The sequence below is a fragment of the Polypterus senegalus genome, chromosome 12 (assembly GCF_016835505.1).
Source record: "Polypterus senegalus isolate Bchr_013 chromosome 12, ASM1683550v1, whole genome shotgun sequence".
NCBI lineage: Eukaryota > Metazoa > Chordata > Cladistia > Polypteriformes > Polypteridae > Polypterus > Polypterus senegalus.
The window spans coordinates 65035030-65059674 of record NC_053165.1 but is presented as its reverse complement, the minus strand read 5'-3'; the positions used below and the strand labels follow the sequence as shown (position 1 = coordinate 65059674).

The following is a 24645-nucleotide window of genomic DNA, read 5'->3' as shown; positions in this document are numbered from 1 at the left end:
TGGAATTAAGTAGTCCTGACACATTAAAGCCAATAGTTATACTCGGGTTCTTCAAACTTTTCCTTTCATGGGGTTGATGCTGTTCCACAAAGCTGTGTGGTGAACAATACACTCTGTATGTTCTTTGTTCATCTGTTCTGGTTGTGTAAGCGTTATCAGCTAGCACTTAATTTATTAGCACTTAATGTAGTAAAAACCATGTATGAATTTAACCCAATTTCAATTTATTCAGATACAAAAAATGCACTTAATGCCAGTTTATAGGTGCTAAAGTGTCCCATGTTTACAAATGATTATCATCTCAATGACGTAAAACTCTGACTCATATTACACTAATAATACAGCTAATATTTATTTAGTGTGTTGATTAATTGATTCCAGTGCTAATTAGTTACATTCTGTGTATTCATTATTAGGTGATGATCAAATGATATTTGAGGTCACATGACTACAGGAATACTTCTATGTATCAGTTTTTTTAAAAACTTGCTTAATCAAATCTTGGAGGGTCAGACCTTACCATGGCTGAGCAGCAGGAACCATTCCTGAACACATTTGCAAGTATACATGTAATTCACAGAGGCTTACAAAGTTTCTCACTATAGTGTACTTTATTCAACGCAAATCTAAAATTTCAGAATTATTTCTTATTTAGTTTATAAAGCATTTTTTACAGTTATATTCAAGGGTGGGTGAAATATTAATAGTATGTTATTGTAGTTTTAAATAATATTTTTAAATGCTCCTATCTCAGAGTCAAGAATCCAGCAGTGCAAATCATAGTTTTTTCTGTATATGTGTTAAAACATTTAAATAACAAATAAAACATATGGATAAATATAATCACTTAAATAGCCATGCTTTATTTTGAAATTATAATACAAACCTTAACAGATTACTCTGCAATATAACAGTATAAACTGTTAATGTATCACAAACATAAAAGATCACGGAAGATAGGAATTTCCTTTTTTTGGCTCATTTTGCAGTAATGAGTTTATATGAGATGGTAAAGTTTTATTGCTTTTTTTTTTTTTTTTAATAGGCATCCAGTGTACAGTAACAACAAGGGAACATAAGCATGTCAACTGGTGACAGCCTCTCAGAAGAAGTGTCCAGTTCAGCTGTCTTAGACAATGAAAATGCTGAGTCAAGTGGCACGAAAGAAAGTGAAATATCTGTGGGCATATCAGAGGGAAGCCATTCTGATCAACAGGAAACGGATATTGAGGAAATTAACGCTGAGTTCACACATACGGTGAAAGAGTACTTGGGGGACACCCCTGATTCCTTAAAGAGTAAAGACCACGAGACATCCATTTGCTACAGTCCCTCTAAAAGCAGGTATGCTGGTTTTGAAAAATAAAGTTATTTGTAGAAAAAATATTCAGTACCCTTGGTCAGATCACTGCTTTGTTAATTTTGTTTTCTTCCACACCAAATGTAAATTTACTGTTTATTTGCACTTTTGAAAAGTATGCATTGGGTTGTTATCAAGTAATTCTCTATAATTCTCTCTCCTGCTAATTTTAGATATCTGAATTTTTAGCAGTTTTGTTTGAATACTTTGCAGTAGTTTATTTAAAAAGTATGACACTCAATGTGTGAAAAGCCAACTTTATCATATGCTTTTCAGATAGCACTGTTTTAATCAGCCAGCAAGTTATTGTAATTGTGATGCCCAGTGTTTTTAGACATTGCTGTGGCTGATCTTAGTAAAGATTAAGACAAAAAAGTGAGTAAATAAAGTGAGGTGATAGCATTACTAATGTTACAATTCAAACTTAAACCTCTCATTATTGGAAAATGTTGTTTTATAACAGATACTGTGTCTGTAATAATCATTTTCAGTTTTATTGTTGTGAAGCAGCCTGTTCTTTGTGTACTTCAGTGTAACAGAATGAATTTCAAAATAGTCATTAGTGTATTATTAGAGGTCCTAAGTTTATTTTGTGTTTTTTTTTTTTTCCCCAGATATTTAGATGGTTGTCTAGAAGATTCTTTTAGCTCAGGGAGAAATCTGCCTTCAATTAATCCTACTTCAACTGAAACACTAGCTTCCCTTGTTAATGAAATCCAGCGTACTGGGGATTCTGATGCAGAAGTATTGAGAAATTGTGAGGTAATTTTAACTTTTATTAAATGAATATTGCCTGGCTTTTATTAGCTTTAATATTTTCTTCAATGGACATTTCTCTGGTTGTGTATGAATGTAATTTATAAAGGTATATATTAGACTAAATCACTACTTGTTTGCTTTTGATTAACAAAGTTTTATGACTTCCGGTTGTTTTAAGTAAAAAATATTTATAACTTTTACCTTTCCTTCACAGAGTTTTCCAGATCAGGTTTATTGTCCTCTGTACATAGTACATATTGTGCATTGTAGAATGAAATTTGTCCTCGGAAGTTAACAAAAATGAGTACTAACAAAAGAGGCTCACATCATGTAAAAAATAAATTTGATCAATTATAAATTTATAAGACTGGCCTATTGTTTTGTGAAACCAATTGGAAAAAAAACCTACAACCACAATATTACCTAGTACTGAACATGAAAACCCCTGCTCTACATATATTTTGTAGATATTCATGTGCAAGCCTCTGTATGAGTCATTACTCTTAAGTAATTTTGGGCATTGATAAGCTTATCATTTGTGCCAGACACTTTAAATTTATTTTATGGCAGTGGGAGTTTACATACTAAGGTCAGTACAAACAACTTGGACTGGAATAGTGGGCCTAATTCTGTTAGTAGAGTTGCCATGTATTCTGAGTCTTTTCCATATTATTGTAAGCCCTGGCTTTTTGAACTTAAAAAATTGTACAACTGTGAATTCTGAGACAATTCTTAAAATTCAAAATAACGGCAAAAGTGAATCTGTGTAAAAGTTACTTATAATATTAAAAGATATCAGGATGCAGTAGGTTATTAATATTTACTTTAAACAAATAACCAGCTAATGCTGAATATCTGAATTCCTTTCATGCCACCCCAAACCACCCAGTTTACATTGATGCCACATTTTTGTATTTTGAGCAGACCAGGTGGTTACAGCTATTTCAGTTGGTTGAGAAGCAGTTTCAGGATCAAATTTTAGCACAGCAAGAACAATACCAGTGCCAAATTCAGGTATGTTTATTTTTTGTCAGTCTGTTATAATGTACAATGCATTAACTGTACATGTTGGGGAAAAGTACTATATCATAAATACTATTTTCTATTACAAATGTTGTAAAAGTACTTTTGTTTGCAACTAATATGTATTTTTTTGTATATGTTTTTATTTGAATTTAGCTCATACAGGATGAAATTAAAGCTTTAGTTCAGTTACAGAAGAAGCAGTCTGTAAATCACAATGCTGATGTGCCACTCGAAAACACATCTGGTAATTCTGCTTTAACTGCTGTTCATAATGGGTGCCATCCAGGACCTTTTTTACTGCACAAACAGACGTCTGTTACATCCAACCATGGTGAAGCAGATAGACACCACATGTTTACAGATAATGTGGAAGACTCTACTGGTAGTGTTTTGCTGAGCAGTGGCTATGGGACACTATCTGCCTCTGAACAAAGTTTTACCAAATGTGGAGACTCCAGTATTAAAGAGAATATATTGATGGGAAAAGACGCAGAGCATTCATGTAGTCACTTGAGAAATAATACTTGTGAAGAGAATGCTCATGAACCATTGAATGAATTTGAAAAAGAAACAAGAAATGTTTTATTTCCAGACACTGTGCGTACAAACTCGAATGCATCAAGTGATCAAAGAAAAATCAATAGGTAGGATATATGGACCTTTGGTAGTTCCTGAAGTGTTGCATAAAAGGAAGTAATGATTATTGTTGACTTATTTTGACAAGTGTTAAAGTAAGAAGTTTGAAAATAATAAACACGTTATAATATACCATAATGTTTAATATATACATGTGGGCTTACATCTTTTTGAAATGTAAAAAATTCTACACAAACGGTTCTGTAACCAATCTGTTTAATTTTTGTTTTTTGCAATGTGACTGTTAACAGAAAATAATTTGAAATATTTATTTCAGTGAACAGTTAACATCTTGGGCCCAGAAACTAAAGATGAAAAAGACAAAATCTAATATGCCTGGAAAGGAAGATAGTCAGAAGAAGGATGCTGTAATACCTGATCATGTGAGTGTTTGGATTTAAAAATTGTAATATATTGGCAAGAGCATATATTTAGACGATACCAATAAAGAATCAAAGGGAAAATAATTTTGACATTTTAGGTTACCATCCTGTCTATCTTAGTTTTTTGTTGTGTGTTCTTTAAACTATGAGAAAAAAATGCATTGGATTTGAAAATGCAGTGTATTGATATTTCATGTTTAAATGAAGTTGAATTAGGTTGGTTTTATTATACCTTATAATATGGTAGTGAATTAGACAATACATATTCTGTCACTTCCATTACATCACACTACATAATTGTATTTAGAATAGTTTAGCACATACACTGCATTGTTTAAAAAGAATGCTGAAATTTGTAGCTTTAAAATGGAGGATAAATGAATTAGCTCAGTACACTTTTAAAAATACAAAATTTTAATTGATCAAATAGGATACTTTTTTTTTTTAAACAATAAAACAAATACATTTAGAGAATATACATTTATGATTACAAACAGTATGTTTTACTTCCTGTCCCAATACTTTATATTGAATATTGTGCTTATATCTGAGTGTAATATATAAATGATTTGCACAACCTGCACATTGCAGTATCAACGGTATTGATTTTAAAGTCACATTAAAAATGTAAATGAGTTTGAGATGGAAGAAAACTTTTGTAGTTTTGTTGTACTACTGCAGGCCTATTTAGGACATCAAATAGGTGTTAATTAACTTTAGCATTGGGGTCTGTATTTGTAGTTCAGTGAAAGTATTTATAAGTAGTTCTGTAATGGCTGTGTTCAGCTATTGAATCTAGTGATTGGGTACTTACTAAGACATATTTCCTTGACATCATTGCAGCTTCACCCCAGACCTTGTGGACAGTCATCCCAATCCTATCTACGAAAGCAAAATGACAGTCCTAGTTCTGTGGTGTCTGATGTTTCAGGTAAAGCAAGGCATGTGTTTCTAGTTCACGTTTGTAAAAATGGTGAATAGTAAAAAGATGGTCTGATAAGATTAGGGATACTATTATGAGTAAAATATAATGATGGATTCAAATAGAAGCACCTGCATTTTCATTAATTGCTATAACCTTTAATTGCCTAAGATTTATCAGATGATTTGAATAAAATATTAATTAGAATTTTACAATTCGATTAAGGTCTAACATATTGGAGGATAGAAGAAAATGAAATGTTTCACCTATTGCCAGAGAATTTAGTTTCTGGTGCTTATTTTGCCTTAAAGGATCAATCAATAAACATGGTAAGCTATTTTTTAAAAAATATTTTAATTAAATAACATCATTCAAATGATTTTGCCTAATCAAAGATAGAACTATTAATTTTACATTTAGAAGTCCTGTATGCACTTAAACTGCATAAGGCAGAGAGTTCTAATTATTATGTAGTCTTTTCAGAAATAAAAATAAGCAATTTTCCTTACAGACTTTTAAGCACAAAGATTTTTGAGTTTTACACTTTATTTTCAGTTCCTGTCTGATGATAAAAGGTTACCTGCTTCACTTAAAGAAATTTATGAGCTGAAACAGAAGAATGCCAATCTTAATGATTGGGAGTCTGTATCATCTCGGTCAAACTCAAGGCAATCTGCTCCTCAGGTACTGCATATTGTTAAATACATTAGAGGTTTATTTTTTTTATACATTATGCATAATCATATTTCATTTTAAAACAAACTGTCAAAATTTCTAAATGTTGTGAATTTATTTATCACATAAAATTTTATATAATAGCCTTCTCATTTTATACGTGTAATGTGCACATATTTAGCATAGTTAAAATTAATCACAAAAATGGAGTGACATATCCATTTATTTTCTGAACCATTTCTTCAATTATAAGTTAGGCACAGCAGTCTGTCACAGAGTGCAATTGTAGTCACGTAAATAGACAAACTTTCAAGTTTTCTGACTGTCATTGGTAAAGTTCATATATATCTCTCATTCACTATTAGGCTAAATTTCAAAGTCGTGAGACAGCTTGTAGATCAGCAAGCCTCTAGCAATTGCAATAATCCAAAAAGACTGTAATTAGCAAATACACCACTACAAAGTTAAGGGCTTCAGTAGTTTTATTCATTTTTAGCATTTTAAGAAAGTCAGTTTTTTTTCCTTTTGTGTAGTAAAAGGATGATAAAACATGTTCCTTTAAGGTAAAGTGGGTTAAAGGTATTTACAACTTTATCATTCCAAAGAGAATTTTACAATGAGTGTTAAATTTTATTGCAAAGAATGCAGTTACAGTTATATTTTCAAATAACTTTAGGAAAGTATGTTTTACTAGCCTTGTGACAGTAAGGCATTGTTTTCATTTTTGGCTTGTGTCTAATGTAACATTTATTTATTTAATGAATTAATTGAATTTATTAAAAGTACATAACATTTCATACAATCAAGTCAAACTTAACAAAACTAAAACCAAATCAACCACCACCCACGATAGCATTTTAAGCAACATATTTTGTTGTATTTCATTAGATGGAGTAGGTAGATCTTCAGTAGTAAAAATGTAACTACTAAATGTGACATCATTATGAAAAATAAATTCTAATACTAAATTCTTTGCTTTGAAAGGTTTTGACTTTGGATCCCACACTTCACATGAAGCCATCTGAAGAAAACCTTGCATTTTGCACACATTCCAGTTTTGGTTCTCCTTTTCATGAAGAACTGAGGTCTTCCACAAATGTACATTTTTCAGTTAAACCAGGCATCATTGGAGAAGACATTCCTAAAAGCCATAACACCTATGATGTCAATGCAAATAATTTACCAGTTACCCAGTTAACTAGCTTCCAAAAACATTCATTACAAACAAATGCTTTAAAAAGCAAAACTTGGAACCTTCATACTACCTCTCAAAATCCATCATGCACAAATGCAAAATATCCAGCTTTCTGTGGCAGTGTTCAGAGTGACAGTTTATCTCAAACAGAAGAGGAAGGAAGCTGTTCATTACCAACACCTTTACCTAGAGGGCAGACAATTCGGTCCCATCATGCCAGTGGAGCTGAATGTTCACAAGAACAAACTGTATCGATGTCTTCAGTGGAAGATCCTGTTGTTTTATCTTTGTAGGTTTTTTTTTTTATGTTTAGCCCCACAGTAATATTAACTTAAAAGCAAGTAATTTTGGTGCAGTGTGCAAACAGTGTCACAGATTTTTTTTTAAATTATTCAAAAATGTTTTCATTATTAAAAAAACTAACTTTTCAAAGAAAGCCACTGTCCCACTAAACATTGTATTTAGCACAATATATTAATCTTTTCAGAGTTAGGCAGAACCTGAGAGAGAAGCATTCCCGCCATATTGCAGATCTTCGGGCTTACTATGAATCTGAAATCAGTGGTCTAAAACAGCAGCTTGCGGCTGTCAGCAGAACTGCAAACTCAAATGTGGCTGAAATTACCCATCAAAATCTGCTAGAAAGGTAATTTTTCAAAGAGTATGCATTTTTGTATTCTTTTACAGTTAGCATTTTATTTTATTTATTTATTTTTTTAAATGCATTTTTAAATTTTTTTTTTGTTTTATCCACAATGAGGTGAAAATACTTTTGGTGGTTTATATATTTCACATGTTCACATAATAAGGTAAAACATCCCTTATGGCTACTTGGTTTATGTAATTTAAAAATAATTGGCACTAGGTAATTCTACTACTTTGATTGTGCAAAATAATACCTTTTTGTCGGTTAGAGTTACTTTTAAATATTTTTTTCCTGAACAAAGCAAGAGTGGCTTTTGCCTTCTCTTTCATACTTTTCCTGAGGTGAAAAATTACTCCCATATCTTCCATTCCAAGTTTGTCTTCTGACCCTTCAGATTACAGGGATATTTTGTGTAAGGATCATAAATATTATTTAATATATTATTAAATGTGTCATGGTTTACTTTGTAATCCTTTGATAGTCTATGCAGTCAGGTCCTTAAGTATTTGGATAGTGACACAGTTTTCATAATTTTGGTTCTGTATGCCACCACAATGGATTTGAAGTGTAGATTTTCAGCTTTATTTTAAGGGGTTTAGATTTACCAAAAATATCGTATGAGCTGCTTAGGAACGACAACCCCTCTCCATTTCCAGGGGCTCAAAAGTATATGGACATTTGACTGAGAAGCTGTTCAATAGTCAGGTGGGAGCAGTCCCCTTATTTTATTAACTATTATGCAGGTGAAAGGTCTGGAATTGATTCCAAGTATGGAATTTGCATTTGGAGGCTGTCACTGTGAACTGTTAACATGAGGTCCAAAGAGCTGTTCATGCAAGTTAAAACAGTGCATCATTAGGCTGAGAAAATAAGACAAACCATTTCGAGAGATACCAGAAACACCAGGAGTGGTCAAATCAACTGTTTGGTACACTCCTACAAAGAAGGAATGCACTGGTGAGCTCAGCAACACCAGAAGTTCTAGAAAGCCATAGGAGACAACAGTGCTGGATGATTGGAGAATTCTGTCTTTGGTGACACAACATTTAGGTCTACCTCCCGGAGAGTATTCTTGATTTGGCTATCATTGCCATGTCTACAGTCAAGAGGAGACTTCATGAAAGTAAAGACAGATGGTTTACCACAAGGTGCAAACCACTGGTCAACCTCAAGCATTGGAAGGTCAGATTAGACTTTGCCAGAAAACATTTTTTAAAGGCCATTGTGGTGGCATACAGAGCTAAAATTATGGAAATTGTGTTCCTAAAATGCATTAGGACTGTTCAGTGATTCACTTAAAGGAGCTTTCTGTAAGTTAGATTCTTTAATATTCTTTAAATAATATGATTTATCCACATGCATAGTTGGCCTTGCACCTGAGACTAAATCTATACTACTGTTTCTACACAGACTGTCTTTACAGGTCTCTACTGGTGTATTCAAATTTTTTTACTCGTTTGTATACTTTGTGTATTGTATTGTACTGGTAAATGGTGTATTGTGTTTTTCTATGTTGTCAGTTTAATGCACCGTTTCTACTTTGAAGAATAGTAAGAATTCCATTTTACTAGTACACATACTGGTTACATACAGTATGACAGTAAAAAAAGTTCAAGGATTGATTTAAACATTTATTATTGTAGTATTTTCTTTAAGAAAAACTTAGTTCCTGATTAAATATTATAACCTGTTCCTTTAATCCGTGGCACTATTTCCTGGTTAAGAAAAGACATACCTATTTTGAATATACATAAAAAATGTATGATTATTGGGATAAACAGTCTCTAAAATTAAAATCGTATGTAGCTACAGTATTTGGGGTTACATGCTATATTGGTTATGGCACTGTGGAATAGATTCTTTGAACAAACATTGCTTTTGTTTGAATGACACTGAGAAACTGTAATTTTCTATATATGTTGGAGAAGTCTGGCTTTAATTTTGTCAGGTGCAACCATCTGGAAAGAGCCCTTACTGAAGCGAGCAGTCGTATAAAAGACCTAGAAGATAACAATAATCTATTAAAACAGCAGCTGGTAAGTTACAAAACGTTGGTTGTTACATATTATTCTTAGGGTAGTTAGTTAATGTAAATTAAATGTAATTTCTTTTGTAGGCAGATTGGCCAGATCGCTATGATACCGCCAGCACCACAGCTACAGTGCTTCAGCAGCGTCTTGATGAAATAAAAAACAGTAACAAGGAAAAAGATAATATTATCTCCCGACTGAAGTCAAGACTTAAGGCACAGGAGGAAAACTTCCACAATGTTTACAAACTATCAGATGATAAAGAGGCTAGAATGAAAAAAGAGCACAAAATGTTGCAGGATGTAAGTATGAATAAAATGAATGTACAAGTAATAGCTTTTCCTTGTATAAAAGTCTGCAAAGTGAACTTTGTTTTCAGCTAAATAATTGGGAGCTTTAAGTGTCATGTTTAAGCAACAAAGTTTAGTAGCTATGGTTAACCTGGAAGACAGTTAAAGTATTAAGCATCACCTGGAGAATAGTTTCATGAAGGTCTTAGAAACAGTTCTATGTTACTCATGAGGCTAAAGCCCACAAAGGACGTATTTAGGCAACCACTTGCTGTTGGGTTCCATTTATTAGTGTTGTAAGAGGAAAGTAGGTAACTGTGAGAAATAAATGAAACTCAATAAAATAGCACAGTTTTGTTCAGCATAAATATTTAAGGTTGGTGAGAGCAGTAGTGGAAAGACAACTGACAACTGTTCTTTGAATGTGTTTATCTTTATTCTTTTCAGATCTTGTCAGAATATGAATCTCTTGGAAAGGAACATGAAAGGGTTAAGGTATGGCATAAAGTAATTGAAGAATAAAATGAATTGTGAATATTTTAATTCTTAAAACATGAATATATGAATTTCATGATTATTTTTTGTTTTGTTAGGATACATTAGTTGCAACTGAGAACAAACTGTTTGATGCAAATACAGAAATTTCTGAATTAAGGAGGTAATGTGTGTAAATGGTGTTTTTTGAAATTCTTTTTTTTTTGTTGTAAAAGATGCTTTTTATGTTCTAAAAATAGTTGTAAAAAATAGTAAAATATAGTTACTGTTTACATTTGTGGTCAAATAATGCCATAACAATAAAAAGACTTTTCCTAATGTGTTGGATTACACTTTAAAAGCACTTTTACTTCTTAAATATTGCTCACTGAGGCCACTTTAGTTAAAGAATACAAAAATTATGTAACCTGTAGTCAAACCTAGACTGCTATAACTGCAATTAAGTAACTGAATCCTTACTTTGCTCTAGAATTATTTCAAAAATGGAAGCCCAGATCAAACAGCTTCAGCATGAAAACAAACTTCGATTTCGTCATGCAGGTCATTCACAGTCTTTGGGAGTTGGGTAAGTTTTATTTACCAAATGAAAAGAATATTGATATACAAACCTTTGATTTATCTATGTTACTAGAACTAACTAATTTGCATCTCATGTATTTAAGGTTATTCCACTATCCTGATACCTATCCTACTCCCAGCAAACCACCAGTTGAAACTGATGTTGCCAAAAGAAAATGCTTGAGTCCAGCAGCTAATTATTCTATTTTCACTGGCCAACCTTTGGGAAAATCCACTTTAGAAAATGATACTAGGTAAAGCAAAATGTGTAAATAGAACTTGTTTTTGTTTAGAAAAACATAGATTTTTAAAATTATGTTTAAATAAGACTAAATGCAGATTCTTTTCTATCTAAAAGGAGCTATTCTCCCCCAGAAAAGGACTGTCCACAGAAGGAGTCTGGCAAAACTGAAAGCGCTGTTGCTCCTATGATGAAAGCTCTCATTGAATTTGACAAAACCAAAGCAACAGAGGGCCGTGCTCTTTGGAAACTAGACATGAGAGATTCAAGTATGATGACAAATCTTGTTCCATTTTGAAACTGGTTCAACAGTTAAAACACATTGTGTTTCTACTAAGTTATAACAAAATAAGTTGCTAACTATGTATTAAGCAAGAGCTTTAGAGTTTAAGAGTTCATATTTAAAGCAATCTTTTTTACCATAAAAGAAAGGTTAATCATTACTTTTCAGTATTATTTTTTAACTGTACAAATTCTCAACGGATACTAAAAATAATAGTCTGCATAATTTAATAAAAGATATTTCATATGACAGAATTTGTTATGTCACACTTTGCTGATAGCTAAACTAAACTTAGCAGGAGTTGCACTCTAAAAGTTGGTAGCTTTGGCTTGTTTGTAGAAAAACTGGAAATAATAGCTTGGTGCTGTATCTTATAAGTGCAAGTTTGTTTTTGTGTTTCTTTGTAACCTTTTTTTTGCCATCACCTGTAGCCCCTTTCTTTCTTTATACCATTGCTTGTCAGAGTAAATGTCTGTCACAGAGTTCCTTAGAAAGTTTCTGAAGACCAGAAATTATTATTGAGCAAATCTCCTCTTGTTTGAGAAGATACTGTAATTAAGTAGCATGACATGGAGTTAGATCAGTGGTCTCAAGTCCAGTCCTGGAGGGCTGCAGTGGCTGGAGGTTTTCATTCTATCCCTTTTCTTAAAATTGGTGACCAGTTTTTGCTACTAATTAACTCCTTTTCCTTTCATTTTAATGGACTTGTTTTTAAGATATGTTCCCCTGAATTTCTTCATCGTTCCTCTGAATTGCTTCATTTCTTTACTTAAATGGCACCCAAACAGAAATGTTGAAATGAGTCAACTAACAGAAGGCCAACTAATTCAGGATTTCAGACTCCAACGAATTTCACTCCATGCAGTTGCTTAATTAGGTGCTGATTCTTGTTGTTAATTAAACCCATTCTTTAATTCAGTGGCTTGTTGCTGCTCTTGTTGTACAATGGCATATATTTCTAAAATTGTTGATTTTCTCTTTTCTAAGAGCACTGTTCAAATGTTTTGAGGACCTGAGCAGATCACTATTCCTCAGACCTTCATCTTTCTTCATTTTCAGATATTATGTGATGGACACAGTTTGCTGGTCCTGTTTTGGCTCATTTTGTATCTCATTATTGTTTGTCTGCTAATTAAGAAAAAAGAAACAATTATGGGATCGAAATCTTCAAGAGCAAGTCAAATTAAAATGAATTCAAAAGAAGTTAATTAGCAGCAAAGATAGGTCACTAATTAAGAAAAGGGTTAGAAAACTTACAGCCACTGCGGCCCTCCATGAATGGAGTTTAAGACCACTGATTTAGATAGTGCTCTATCGCACGTTCAATAATGAATTGTATCATTGGATCTCCAAGTGATATGTTAAAGGTTTGGAGCAGACTGTAATTGATGTTCTGCAATCTCCCACACATGGCATTTGTACCACAAAGTCATATGGTGGCAAGAAGAACTTTTTCATTGTATTGTTAGGCAGCAGAGATGACCAACTAACATATGTAAACTTATCTATTTGATCATGTGATTGGTCAGTGTGTTATGTGACACTCATGTGGCTTGTAATGTAGTAAAAGGGTAGTAAGCATTCTAAAGTATACCTAAGCTAACTGTACCTGTGCTTGTTTTTTGTTTAAATGTACTGTACCAACATTGTGTTTGACTGTTCTTTGAAACTGGACTCTCAGTTATTCATTTGTGTACCTGTGAAATTAATAGACATGTGTATTTTGTGTTTCTGCGTATAAAATGAAGACCATTTAAAATCCTGACATTTGTCTATAATACATAATCCTAGGTATAACACTGATACTGAAAGAGATTTAAATTTTAATAAAAGTTCTTTACATGATACTATAGATATTTTTATTCTAGTGTAATTAATCCTTTTTTTTCTTTTGTGCATTTACAGGTGGGAGACAAACCATTAGTTTCAATGACAGAGACAACAACATTGAGAAGAATACTGCGACAAACACTCAAAGAAATTTGTCTCCAGATGGGCATAGATCTTCGTCTCTTCCCCCTTCCAACAGAAAATCAACACCTTGTTCAACTCCAAGTAAGTATTTGTATCATTTTGTGCATATAGACAGTTTATTCTTAGGCTTGCACTATATTTATGATGATCAGAGTCTCCTGGACCTAGTATGGTTTGAAGTGGACCTGAAATTAAGCAGGAGGAAGATGTGTCGAGTTCTTAGTTCAAGGATATTAGGAAGTCATTATTGTAATTGTTTTTTTTTATGTTTATATTTTACAATTCTTTGCTGTAATACTGGTATTAGAAAGCACACTAATATATTTCACCCACACAAACACTGCTTGTACATACAGTAATTCCACAGAGCTAGAAGAAAGCTCTACACACAGTATAACCACTCAAATCATGTAAACCACATTATAAGTGCACCATAAACAAAAAGTTAAAGTAACATTTACAACAAAAAAGGATCCACCAAGCCACTCTTCTACAATATTTTCATATTAAAACAGGTCAGCAGCATGCAAAATATATTTAAAAATAACTAGGACTTCCTTTTTATTTACTTGATAAATGATTAAATACATCATAAACCCTTCATGGCATTTTTCTCATTAATCTGGACTACCGATTCGTTTTTCCGACTTTGCTCAGCTAGTTATTGGACAGTGGAATTTTGAAATTAACTGCATAATTGTCAGCTGACTTTTGTATGAGCTGCTGTGGTATGGCAAATTGCCTTTTCTTCCTCTTTACATGCTTTCTCATATATGTTATTAGCAATCACCCAATTTAGTTATTGAAAACATTTAACAGTGCAGGACTTAGTAAACAATCTGATAGAATTCCAAATAGCATTTTAACTCAGTATCACTACATTGACTTGTACTCTTAAAATATTGCATTCACCTCTTCAGTTAAACATTCAGCTTGTAATAACTGACCAAAAGCATGGCATTGGGTTCCAGTAGAAATATATAAATAAAAGATAGTTTTACTCAATTTTCAAAATAACCCAGATTTTTACTATAAATACAGTATGGTTTAACATTCTTGGAGATAAAAGTATCCCTTAAAATCAAAACAAACAACTTGTGGTTATATTTCTTTAAAACAAAAATTATGTTACGTAAATACATTTCCAGAAAATGAGTGAAGACACCTTTTGAAAAGAATACACTTCCTCAATTTGAGGTAGACACAAATAATTGTACTTTAAAATTACATTACTGTATATACAGATCTATAGCCTTTCTACAGAAATTGCAAAAAAGTGCTCTAGTCACCCATTGTGGTTTTTTTTTTTTTTAACTCTTTCTCACACTTCAAACTATTTGCCATGGCTTTGTTTACTTTTCTTTCGCATGCACTTGGAGTTTGAGTAGACTCTCTTTCACTTATTGCTGTCTTTGGTATTATCTTTAATAGAACATAAATCCTTAGCAATTAATCTAATATACTTTGGCTGTGTTGGCAGGTTATGGCCTAATTTTACTCGTATATGAGCAGTGTATAGGACCTTTTTCCCCATTCATTTAGAATATTTAAAATATATCGAGATCCTATGAACCTTGTAAGTTAGTCATGTATAATTAATTTCAATTGCAATAGAAATTTGTTACCCATGATATGTTTGTTTAATTCATGTGTAATTGTATTTTCAAGGCAGATTTGCTAATTTAATGGTATTATTTGCAGCAGTGAATGCTTAAGACTTTGATTGTGTTTTCTCCTTAAGTGTTCTACAGTTGTGGCCAAAAGTTTTGAGAATGACACAAATATTGTTTTTCACCAAGTTTGCTGCTTCAGTGCTTTTAAACCTTTTGTCAGATGTTTCTATGTTATACTAATCTGTAATTACAAGCATTTCATAAGTTTCAAAGACTTATTGACAATTACTTTGTTTATGCAGAGTGTCAGTGTTTGCAGTTTTGGCCCTTCTTTTTCAAGACCTCTGCAATTCGCTCTGGCATGCTGTCAATTAACATCTAAGCCAAATCCTGACTGATGGCAGCCCATTCTTGAATAATCGATGCTTGGAGTTTGTCAGAATTTGTGTATTTTTGTTTGTCTACCCACCTCTTGAGAATTGACCACACATTTTCAATGGGATTAAGGTCTGGGGAGCTTCCTTGCCATGGACCTAACATTTCAATGTTTTGTCCCCCAAGCCACATAGTTATCACTTTTGCCTTAATGGCCCGGTGCCCCATCATTCTGGAAAAGGCATTGTTGGTCACCAAACTGTTGTGGATGGTTGGGAGAAATTCGTGTCGGAGGATGTTTTGATCCCATTCTTTATTCATGGCTGTGTTCTTAGGCCACATTGTGAGTGAGCCCACTGCCTTGGCTGAGAAGCAACTCCACACATGAATGGTCTCAGGATGCTTTACTGTTTACATGACACTGGACTGATAGAAGTGCTCACCTTCTCCGGATAATCTTTTTTCTGGATGCCTCTTAACAATCGGAAGGAGATTCATCAGAGAAAATGACTTTACCCCAGTCCTCAGCAGCCCAACCCCTGTACCTTTTGCAGAATATCACTCTGTCCCTGATGTTTTTCTTGGAGAGAAGTGGCTTCTCTTCTGTCCTTTACACCAGGCCATCCTCCAAAAGTCTTTGTCTCACTGTGCGTGCAGATGTACCCAGACCTGCCTGTTCCCTTTCCTGAGCAAGCTCTGCACTGGTGGTGCCCTGATCCTGTAGCTGAATCAACTGGCGGTTGCTGGACTTTCTTGGGTGCCCTGAAGCCTTCTTCACAACAGCAGTGGAAATGGGTTTTTTGAATTTAAGTTAATTTTTATGGTAAAGAGGGACTTTGCAAATAATTGCAATTCATCTGATCACTCTTCATAACATTCTGGAGTATATGCAAAATGCCATCATAAAAACTGAGGGAGCAAACTTTGTAAAAATTAATATTTGTGTCATTCTAAAAACTTTTGGCCACGACAGGCAGGTGACTGGGAGAGTTTTTACTTAACTCTTTTTTGTTGATTTTTTCTCTTAGTAAATCATTTTTAAAGTGTCATTCTTCATTTATTTATAAAGTTACAAAATATGATATGATGGAAACCGGGGTGTCAGTGAGCCCTAAACCCCCAAACATGATCACACAGAGTCCCGGGCTCAGATAAAGTATGGTTTATTAACCAAATTTCTCTCCACAATACCTCTCCTCACAATTTCTCTCACCCCTGCACTGCCCTCCACCAGTCAAGTGTTGCTTCAGTCCCCCCAGCTCCAACTTGCTTGGATAAGGGAGTGCAGTCCCTTTTTATTAAGAAACCAGGAGTACTTCATGTGCCAGGGCTACTGCCTGATGGAAGTACTTCCTGGTCATACGGAAGTTCCATTTATTAGGAAGCGCATCTCCCTGAAGAACCACTTTGCAGCAACCATGGTCCCCAGCAAGGCTGTGTTGCCGGACTACATCTCGCAGGATTCCCTGCTAGTTCCCAAAGGGGTGTTGATAAGGAGGGCTGCTGCCATCTCATATTCTCTGGGAACGTATTCTGTTTGCTTGCTCGGAGCCTCCCATTTGTGTAAGGAACCATCCCCTTTTCTAGTTAGAATATCTGACCTACACCTGTGGTATTTACAATGATTAGAAACTTAGATGGGGCTGGTTTTATATGAATGCAAATTATTTGTTAATACAAACTGTACAGCACTTAATAAAAGTTCCTTTAATTTGTTTTTAATAGCTAAAAGAGAAACAATGATCTCACCGATATCTGCCAAGTCCAGTCCAAAAAGATGTCCAACAGAAAATTTTTCACCTGGTTTCAGCCACCTTTGTGGAAGGTAAGAAAACTTTAACTCTGCATAAATGAATTGCATATGAAAGATTGCAATGATAACATATACCGCGTAGTATCTGTTTCAGTTGGGAGCCTGAAATGACTTAAGAATAAAATACTTTGGGTCTCAATAATGTTGCGTATGCCCATTTACACACACACTTTGAGATGTATTAAAAACTAACATATGCATAAAGCCACGCACATTTTCACGGCAGTCTCACACTTTGCGTATGCACTTTTCTGCTCGGTTTTGCAAACTGGTGGCACCCAGCATCAAAGTGGTACTACTGTTTCCGCGTTGTTTCCCTTCTTTTTCATATTTGCATCCATGGCGTGGGATTTATCAAATACACCAAAATTAACTGGATATTGTTTACAAATTTAGTTAACTTGATTGTAATATTTCTGTCACAATATAATGGTTTACAGCATGGCCAAAATATTCCAACTACCATAGCCACTTTCGGATTAATAGAGGACATTGCAGATGGAAGATTTAGAAGATGATGACTGACTTCTAAGTCGATTTTGATATTCCAAGGGCTATCTTCTTGGAGCTGTGTGCTGAACTGGCACCAGTTTTACAGAGACAGACTTTGAGGAATTGTGATCTACCTGCTCCTTTGCAAGTTCAGTCCTTCTTTGGGTTTTTAGGCACATGCAGCTTTCCAAATGTAATCCGAGCAGTCAACTGCATGCACATTACTATTGCAATGGCACTGGATAAGTTACATCATCCAGGGATGAATTATCAAAAGAATGAGCTGGCATTACATCATCTATAGCAGGAGAGCCGCAACTCTGCAACAGTCTCAGCTGTGTTTTCCAACTAGTGTGGCAAAAGGCAAGCAGGCCTTTTAAAGACAGAGAATCACCACAAAGAGCCATAAAAAGCAGAGAATCTAGCCGTTGTGGCACTCAGTGCCGACGTTGCACTATAAAAGCGACTTCAGAGAATGAATTTGCTTATGTAAATAGAAAGCATTTTCACTTTATGTGCTGCTCAATAGTCCGCAGAAAGTGTGTCGTATTGTGCAAGCATGTAGCATGCCACATAATATGACACACAACTGTGGCTTGCCCGTACCTGAAGAGATGCGGTATGATGATCCTGAACCTTACCCATCAAATAATCAGCCAAATTGGACAGTATTACAACATTTTTTGAATGTAGTTAGCAGAATGTAAAAAACACCATTTATTTTTTAACTAGTTAATTTCATTTGTGGTCCAGCCATTATATTCCTTGGTTCATTGGCTACATCTCTTACAGCATTGTCTATTGCATTTTGTGACTCCAGAGCAGCATCTGTCAACCTATAACCAGATTGCCGCCCAGTGGTTTCTGAGGCAGAGGTGTGTGTGTGCAGCCAGTGCCTGAAGATGTGTAGTTGTCGTTGTGGATTTGTGTTCTCAGCATGGAGGTCAGCGTTTGTAATATTGTCTGAAACAGAATAAAGAGACGTTGGGCTGCAATTCACTTTTCATATCGACTTTGCTATCTGACCACTTCTTTTTTTATTTTGGGCACTCTGTGACTTTTTGAACTTGAATTTCAAGGGTCTCTGCCACTCTGTATCACTTGATCAACTTCCTTTTGTTGATTATACCACTGCTTAAACCATCAAATAGTACGTTTTTCCTTGCCTTCACTTCATATTTCTTTTTTTTTTTACCATTTGCTTTTGCCATTGTCTTTTAACAAAACACTGAATTAAATGGGCTATTTATATTGATTTCCATATTCAAATATGTGAAATTCAGGGAGGATTCAGAGTGGGGCTGTAAGCGCGTGCACGTACCTTAAATTTCACTTTCACTGGGATTTATAGATGTTGAAGTGCGTGGAACTTGGTGTACACAAAGTTTTATGGATCTAGAATTTATTGTGCATGCTCACTTTGACAGTTTTGTCCATACGTCATGTTTTTGTGTGAATTCTATACACAGTGTTGTACATGAACCGTTGGTGAGTAAGTGATTCACAATAATTCACAAAATCTTATGGATTTGAAAAATGACCAATACTTAGGTATTGGTTTCAAATGATTCATCAGTAACCTAAATGTCTTTGTATTAAACAAAAATCCAAACTATGTGTGTGGTGTTCCTTGTAACTTTGTAACCATTTCTGATAAAAACAACAATGTTCTTAAAGGGAAATAACATGATAAATAAAATATTTCTCTTGTGTAATTTAATTTAAGTCTATTAATAGAAATGTAATCATATCAAGTCTGTTATCGTCTTTAATAAATGGTGATGTGGTGTTTTTTTCTAACAAATGTGCTAAACAGTTTATACCTTAATGTTTTTATAGAGGTATAACGTACTAATGGCTGAATTTGAAATCCTCCATTTAAGAAGCTTTTCAGATTTACATTTTTAAAAATATTTACAATTTTAAATTGAGTCCAGTTATTTGGCCTACTGTGTGTGTGTTTGATTTTACAGATCTGACATGCGATCAGATGAGAGGGAATCTTCTTCACCCACTCAAAGCTACAGTCCCAGGAAAAAGCTTCAGTTCATTCCACTAGAAGAACCAGAATGTATGTTCATAACACTTTGTTTTTCTTTAATTTAGCTCAGCATTTCTAATTTTTGTTGTCTCGTTTTGCACATGACGTGTGCTAAAATTATCAAAAGAGGTAATTGAAGATATTGTCTGAAATATCATATTTTAAAATCCACCATGAATAATATGGCAAGTAACCCAGAAAGGGTATCTTTATTTCAGTGTTTATTTCAGTGACAAACATTCTATTGGAAACACAATCTTTTTGTAAAAATTATAAGGACAAACCACACACCAAGCTGTTCTCAGGTGTCCTGTATGGAGGACTGTAGAAGAGGGTTGCTGAGGAAAAAAATAAAGTCTCTCTTCGAAATGAAATGTTTTTCAGTCAAATCTCGCACAAATAGATAGGTTTACTTTTATTTTTCCTCATGGAGAAATTAAAACTTTACAGTCAAGGTTGTTTTTTTTATATTTTGCACTAACTTCCAACTGCCAGACTATATGAATTTTACTCTAACTTGCATTATACAGCATTTTATTAGTGGATTTTCCCCCAGTGACAGTTCCCAACGTTTTCTCCTGAATATTTAATTTCCCTGTATTTTTTTCTTGATTATTTTGCTAAACTTGAAAGCTGTAATGGATGTCAAATGTTGTTGTACAAGTTTTAGTATTGTGTTTCTGTGAAGTGATCTTTATTTTTAATTTTCTTGAATGCTTAATAAGACCGACTGATTCAAAAAAGGACATTACAAGTAATTGATTATTTTCAGCAATCTGTTATACTGTACAGTTCTCTGATCAATATTACATACTATTGAAATTTGAAAAATGTAGTTTACTGGTGTGCTTATGCACTTGGTATGCTGCCTTTACTGATCCAAGAGAGACAAGTAATTTGAATTTTATGAAAAAAAAAATACAAGCAGTTTGGCATTGCAATGAATTAACTGATAAACTGGTTTGTTCATTCTATTAAAAAAGTTTTAATGTTTTCTTTAATTATCCAACATCATTTCTTTAAATTACAAGCTAATAGAAGTAATTGTATTTTTGATAACTGTGAAATGTGTATTAATCTATCAATATTATCTTATTTCATAGTAAAATGTCATACAAGTAATTTGGGGGTACACCTTGGCAGCCGTACAGAAATGGCCTTAAAAGCAGTAAAGCAAGGAATGGTCATTGGTTGTCCAACATGGGAAAATAGGAGCAATGGGATTCAAACCAACAATTCTGTTCCTGTGTTAATTCCACCTTATGACACAGACTTGAGTTGCAAATCAAGAATGGATTCACTAACAGAAACAGAACGACGTTTTGATGAGCTTACCCAAGAGAAACAACAGGTAATTACCAACTAATGTTTACAATCTTATTTCTTTGCTATAAGTAGTTTTTTTTTTTTGGTATTCAACCTTTTCTTTCTCCAGGTTTGTTGAATACCATCTTTACTGAACACATTTGTATATTTAATCATTGGGGTATAATAATTCAGTTGTTAGATATGCTGCCTTGCAGCTCTATAGTACTCTTCTCAAATTCTATCTTGGCAGTGTGTGAAACGTGCTTTTTAAACTTATTTCTGCATACACTAGTTTTCTTAAATTCCATAGACAAGTAGGTTAGTGAACTGAAATGAAGTCAAACTCTTAGGCTCTGGTATTCTTGTGATTCTGTAAAGAAAGAAATTGGTTTGAAAAAAGAGTAAATAAGTATACAGTAGAAATAGTCTAGTAATGAAAACTCTTCAGCAGTCATTATAAGAGGTTTCAATTGTGGCTCCATACTATTTTTGTTCTTGTATGTGTCTGGGAAAGGCTTCTGCTTCCTACAGCCTTTTACTGGATAATGCTTTCAGGAAATAGTTGGAATAGAAACATCCAAAGACAAACTGGATGACTGGCTCAAGCCTGATTTACAGCGCTGTTTTATAATAAGGGCATATTGCAGTTTAACAATTTAGGGTGGCTTATTTTCTGTATCAAGGAAACAGATGTGAAGGAATATGTAGCTAGAACTGTGCCCTTGACCTCTGATAAATAATATTTGTAATTTTTTTTAAATAACTGAATTTATTTCAAACAGACTGAAGCAGCATTAAGTCGTTTGCCAGGATCTAGAGGACGACTCACCTTGAAGGCACGATTGGATCGGGTAAATATACTTAAATGGGTCCTCTACCATTACTTTTTAAATCAAAGGCCTTTGATACTTTTGTATCTGGTGGCTCTAAGGCTAAGGATCTGTGCTGGTATCCAGCAGGTTGGTGGTTCGATTCCCTGCTACTGCCAAAAGAGATCCTACTCTGCTGGGCCCTTCAGCAAAGCCCTTAACCTACAATCACGCCAGGGGCGCTGTACAATGGCTGACCCTGCGCTAAAGGGGTATGCTAAAAGTAACAAATTCCTAATACAAGAAATTGTATAAGGTGAAATAAAGAACAAAAAAAATCAATGCTGTATACACTGAATAGTTGTATCTAAATATGTTAATTTGTGTATTGCAGGAAGCTCTAGAAAATCGTTTAGAGAAGATTAATCAAGAACTGGGATCAATCCGCATGACATTAAAGAAATTTCATGTTTTACGGACCTCTGCAAATATATAAATATTTTATATGGATTTTGTTTAGAAATTGCACTATGTATTTTTTTACTTGACTATTGAAGCTATAAGAAATGTATGTTGCATTGTTAATGTTGTCTATGTGCATAAGATATTTTATACTTTTATGAAGAGTAGGAACTTTTGTTTAAGTTTTTGTTACTAAACTGAAATAAGGTTACAGATTTTTATGATATATTTTTAGTAATGTTCTGATTTATTAAAAATACTTTTTTAGATTATTCATATAGATTATAACTAATGCAATGTATGTGTGAAAGTATATTTGGCAATTTGTTGAGCATCTGAGCCATTTTATAGGTATTTGCCAAATTCATTTTATAATGTTGAACCACAGTAATTTTTTTTTCTTTTTTTTTTGTTTAAAGGGCAGCTCAGAATTAGTTAACCAGACCAGTTGACTAACTTTGGTTTATTCATCAGATAAATATGCATTTTAACATCAGATTCTGTGTTTGTTTGTAAATAGAATAAATTATACCGCTTTCATTGTTTTTTTATAAATATTTAAAATCTAGAGAATGGAGATTCTTCTTGACCCATATACAATATTGTGAATATATTTTAATATTAAATATTTAATTTTCACTGTTCAATGTTTTCCATACAAAAGGTTTATTTTTGTCACATAATTGAATTATTTCGTGAAGAGCAGAAACACTTTAGTGGTCCTGCATCTTGGGGCATGTTTGCATACTTATGTGTATAAAGTTTAACCAGCTATTGACAACTGCATGTATGACTTATTTTTGCACTTTGTACAGTTTACACTGAATGAAAGTATGACTTTACATGCAAGTGGATTTGTTAAACATCAATATGTTCTTTACCAAATATTATTTTGAGGCAGTGCTTAGTTTGCACTTTAAGTCTGTTTTTAATTAATTTAATTTAGCATAAGAGTTTTACTCATTAAACTGGAACAATAACGAGGAGATGTGTTTTTGTCTGACTCTGTTAATATGAATCAGGTTACAGATGCAGCTATTGAATTTTCTTTTGTGTTTCCCTTCAGTCATTATGATAACAATGGTACGAATATAAATCAAAATAGTCATGGATGCATTTTGTGTATTTCACTTTGATTTGCTTCCAGTGAATCTATACAATAAGTTAGAGCATAGACAATTGTGAACATCTTCTATAGTGTACCCTGTCATTTTAACTATGTGTTACTAAATTTAATTACCTTGTTCGAATTACTACAAGACCAGAACCAAAGTGCATATGCAAGATTCTCACAACTTTTAGATTACTTTTTTTAATGTTTTAGTGTTTGTTCTTTAAGTTGCTTTAACATAATTTTTTTGTATTTTTTGGGAGACACTATAAAACACTTTCTACATTACTATTAAATAAGGAGGCATTCATTTTTCCTTTAAGACTTTTAAATAAAAACTATGTTTTTTTCCATGTGCATCCATGTCCAATCATAATACTTTTGAGAGAAAAATCTTTTACAAAATCAGTTTTCATTAAAATAAGGTTTTGCATAAAATGTGCTTAATAGAAAATGTTGAGTCAGAAAAATAGATGAATATGAAGACAATGCAAGTTGTGAGAACTATTTTAAAAACATCCCCCTCTGTTACTTGTTTATAGTGAATAATAAAATGTTAAAAGCAATATATGATACAAAGTTCAATGCATATTAAAAACTGAAGTATATACAAATGAATGTATTTTTCAGTTACTTAAAATTAGAATGTGCATTATTTAGAAAATGTGTAACTTTACATTGTGTGTTCAGTTTTGCATAAAACAAGGAACAATATAAAATTAAAAAAAAATCTCATTTATATGTATAGTAGTATAAAAATTCAATCACAATTTTTTTTCATGTTTAATAATTGATAGCATTCACAATTAAAATGTATATATTTCATAGATTACATGATGATTACTTTCTCACACTAATTTCTTGAGTTGAGTTTCTCAAATTTTTTACATTTAAAAAAAATTTGTTTTGACTATTTCAGGAAACGCGGTCTGACATGAAACTGCTGTATGTATTTTTTTACCTGAAAGTAAATGTATATTTCCAGAAGCCTTGTCTGAGACGCTTAAAAAAAATATATATATATATATATATATGTATATATATATATGTACAACACCACATTGTAAACGTTCTTACTATATATATATATATATATATATATATATATATATATATATATAGTAGCAACGTTTACAATGTGGTGCTGT

At 33.2% G+C, this 24645-nt stretch overlaps 1 protein-coding gene across 1 annotated transcript in view; it reads left to right on the top strand.

Moving 5' to 3' along the window:
* LOC120540864 (M-phase phosphoprotein 9) overlaps positions 1 to 24048 on the top strand; it is a 28925-nt gene extending 4877 nt beyond the window's left edge. The window contains exons 2-24 of the mRNA XM_039771986.1: positions 1046 to 1344; positions 1975 to 2122; positions 3044 to 3133; positions 3299 to 3789; positions 4059 to 4164; positions 5008 to 5095; positions 5312 to 5415; positions 5642 to 5770; positions 6746 to 7245; positions 7444 to 7602; positions 9551 to 9638; positions 9719 to 9934; positions 10370 to 10417; positions 10516 to 10580; positions 10887 to 10982; positions 11080 to 11229; positions 11334 to 11485; positions 13405 to 13554; positions 17187 to 17286; positions 19740 to 19837; positions 20911 to 21158; positions 21898 to 21966; positions 22319 to 24048. Of these exons, the coding sequence (XP_039627920.1) occupies positions 1082 to 1344; positions 1975 to 2122; positions 3044 to 3133; positions 3299 to 3789; positions 4059 to 4164; positions 5008 to 5095; positions 5312 to 5415; positions 5642 to 5770; positions 6746 to 7245; positions 7444 to 7602; positions 9551 to 9638; positions 9719 to 9934; positions 10370 to 10417; positions 10516 to 10580; positions 10887 to 10982; positions 11080 to 11229; positions 11334 to 11485; positions 13405 to 13554; positions 17187 to 17286; positions 19740 to 19837; positions 20911 to 21158; positions 21898 to 21966; positions 22319 to 22420 (3660 nt within the window). The 5' untranslated portion in view covers positions 1046 to 1081 and the 3' untranslated portion in view covers positions 22421 to 24048. The remainder of the gene's footprint in view (positions 1 to 1045; positions 1345 to 1974; positions 2123 to 3043; positions 3134 to 3298; positions 3790 to 4058; positions 4165 to 5007; positions 5096 to 5311; positions 5416 to 5641; positions 5771 to 6745; positions 7246 to 7443; positions 7603 to 9550; positions 9639 to 9718; positions 9935 to 10369; positions 10418 to 10515; positions 10581 to 10886; positions 10983 to 11079; positions 11230 to 11333; positions 11486 to 13404; positions 13555 to 17186; positions 17287 to 19739; positions 19838 to 20910; positions 21159 to 21897; positions 21967 to 22318) is intronic.
* The last annotated feature ends 597 nt before the right edge of the window (positions 24049 to 24645 follow it).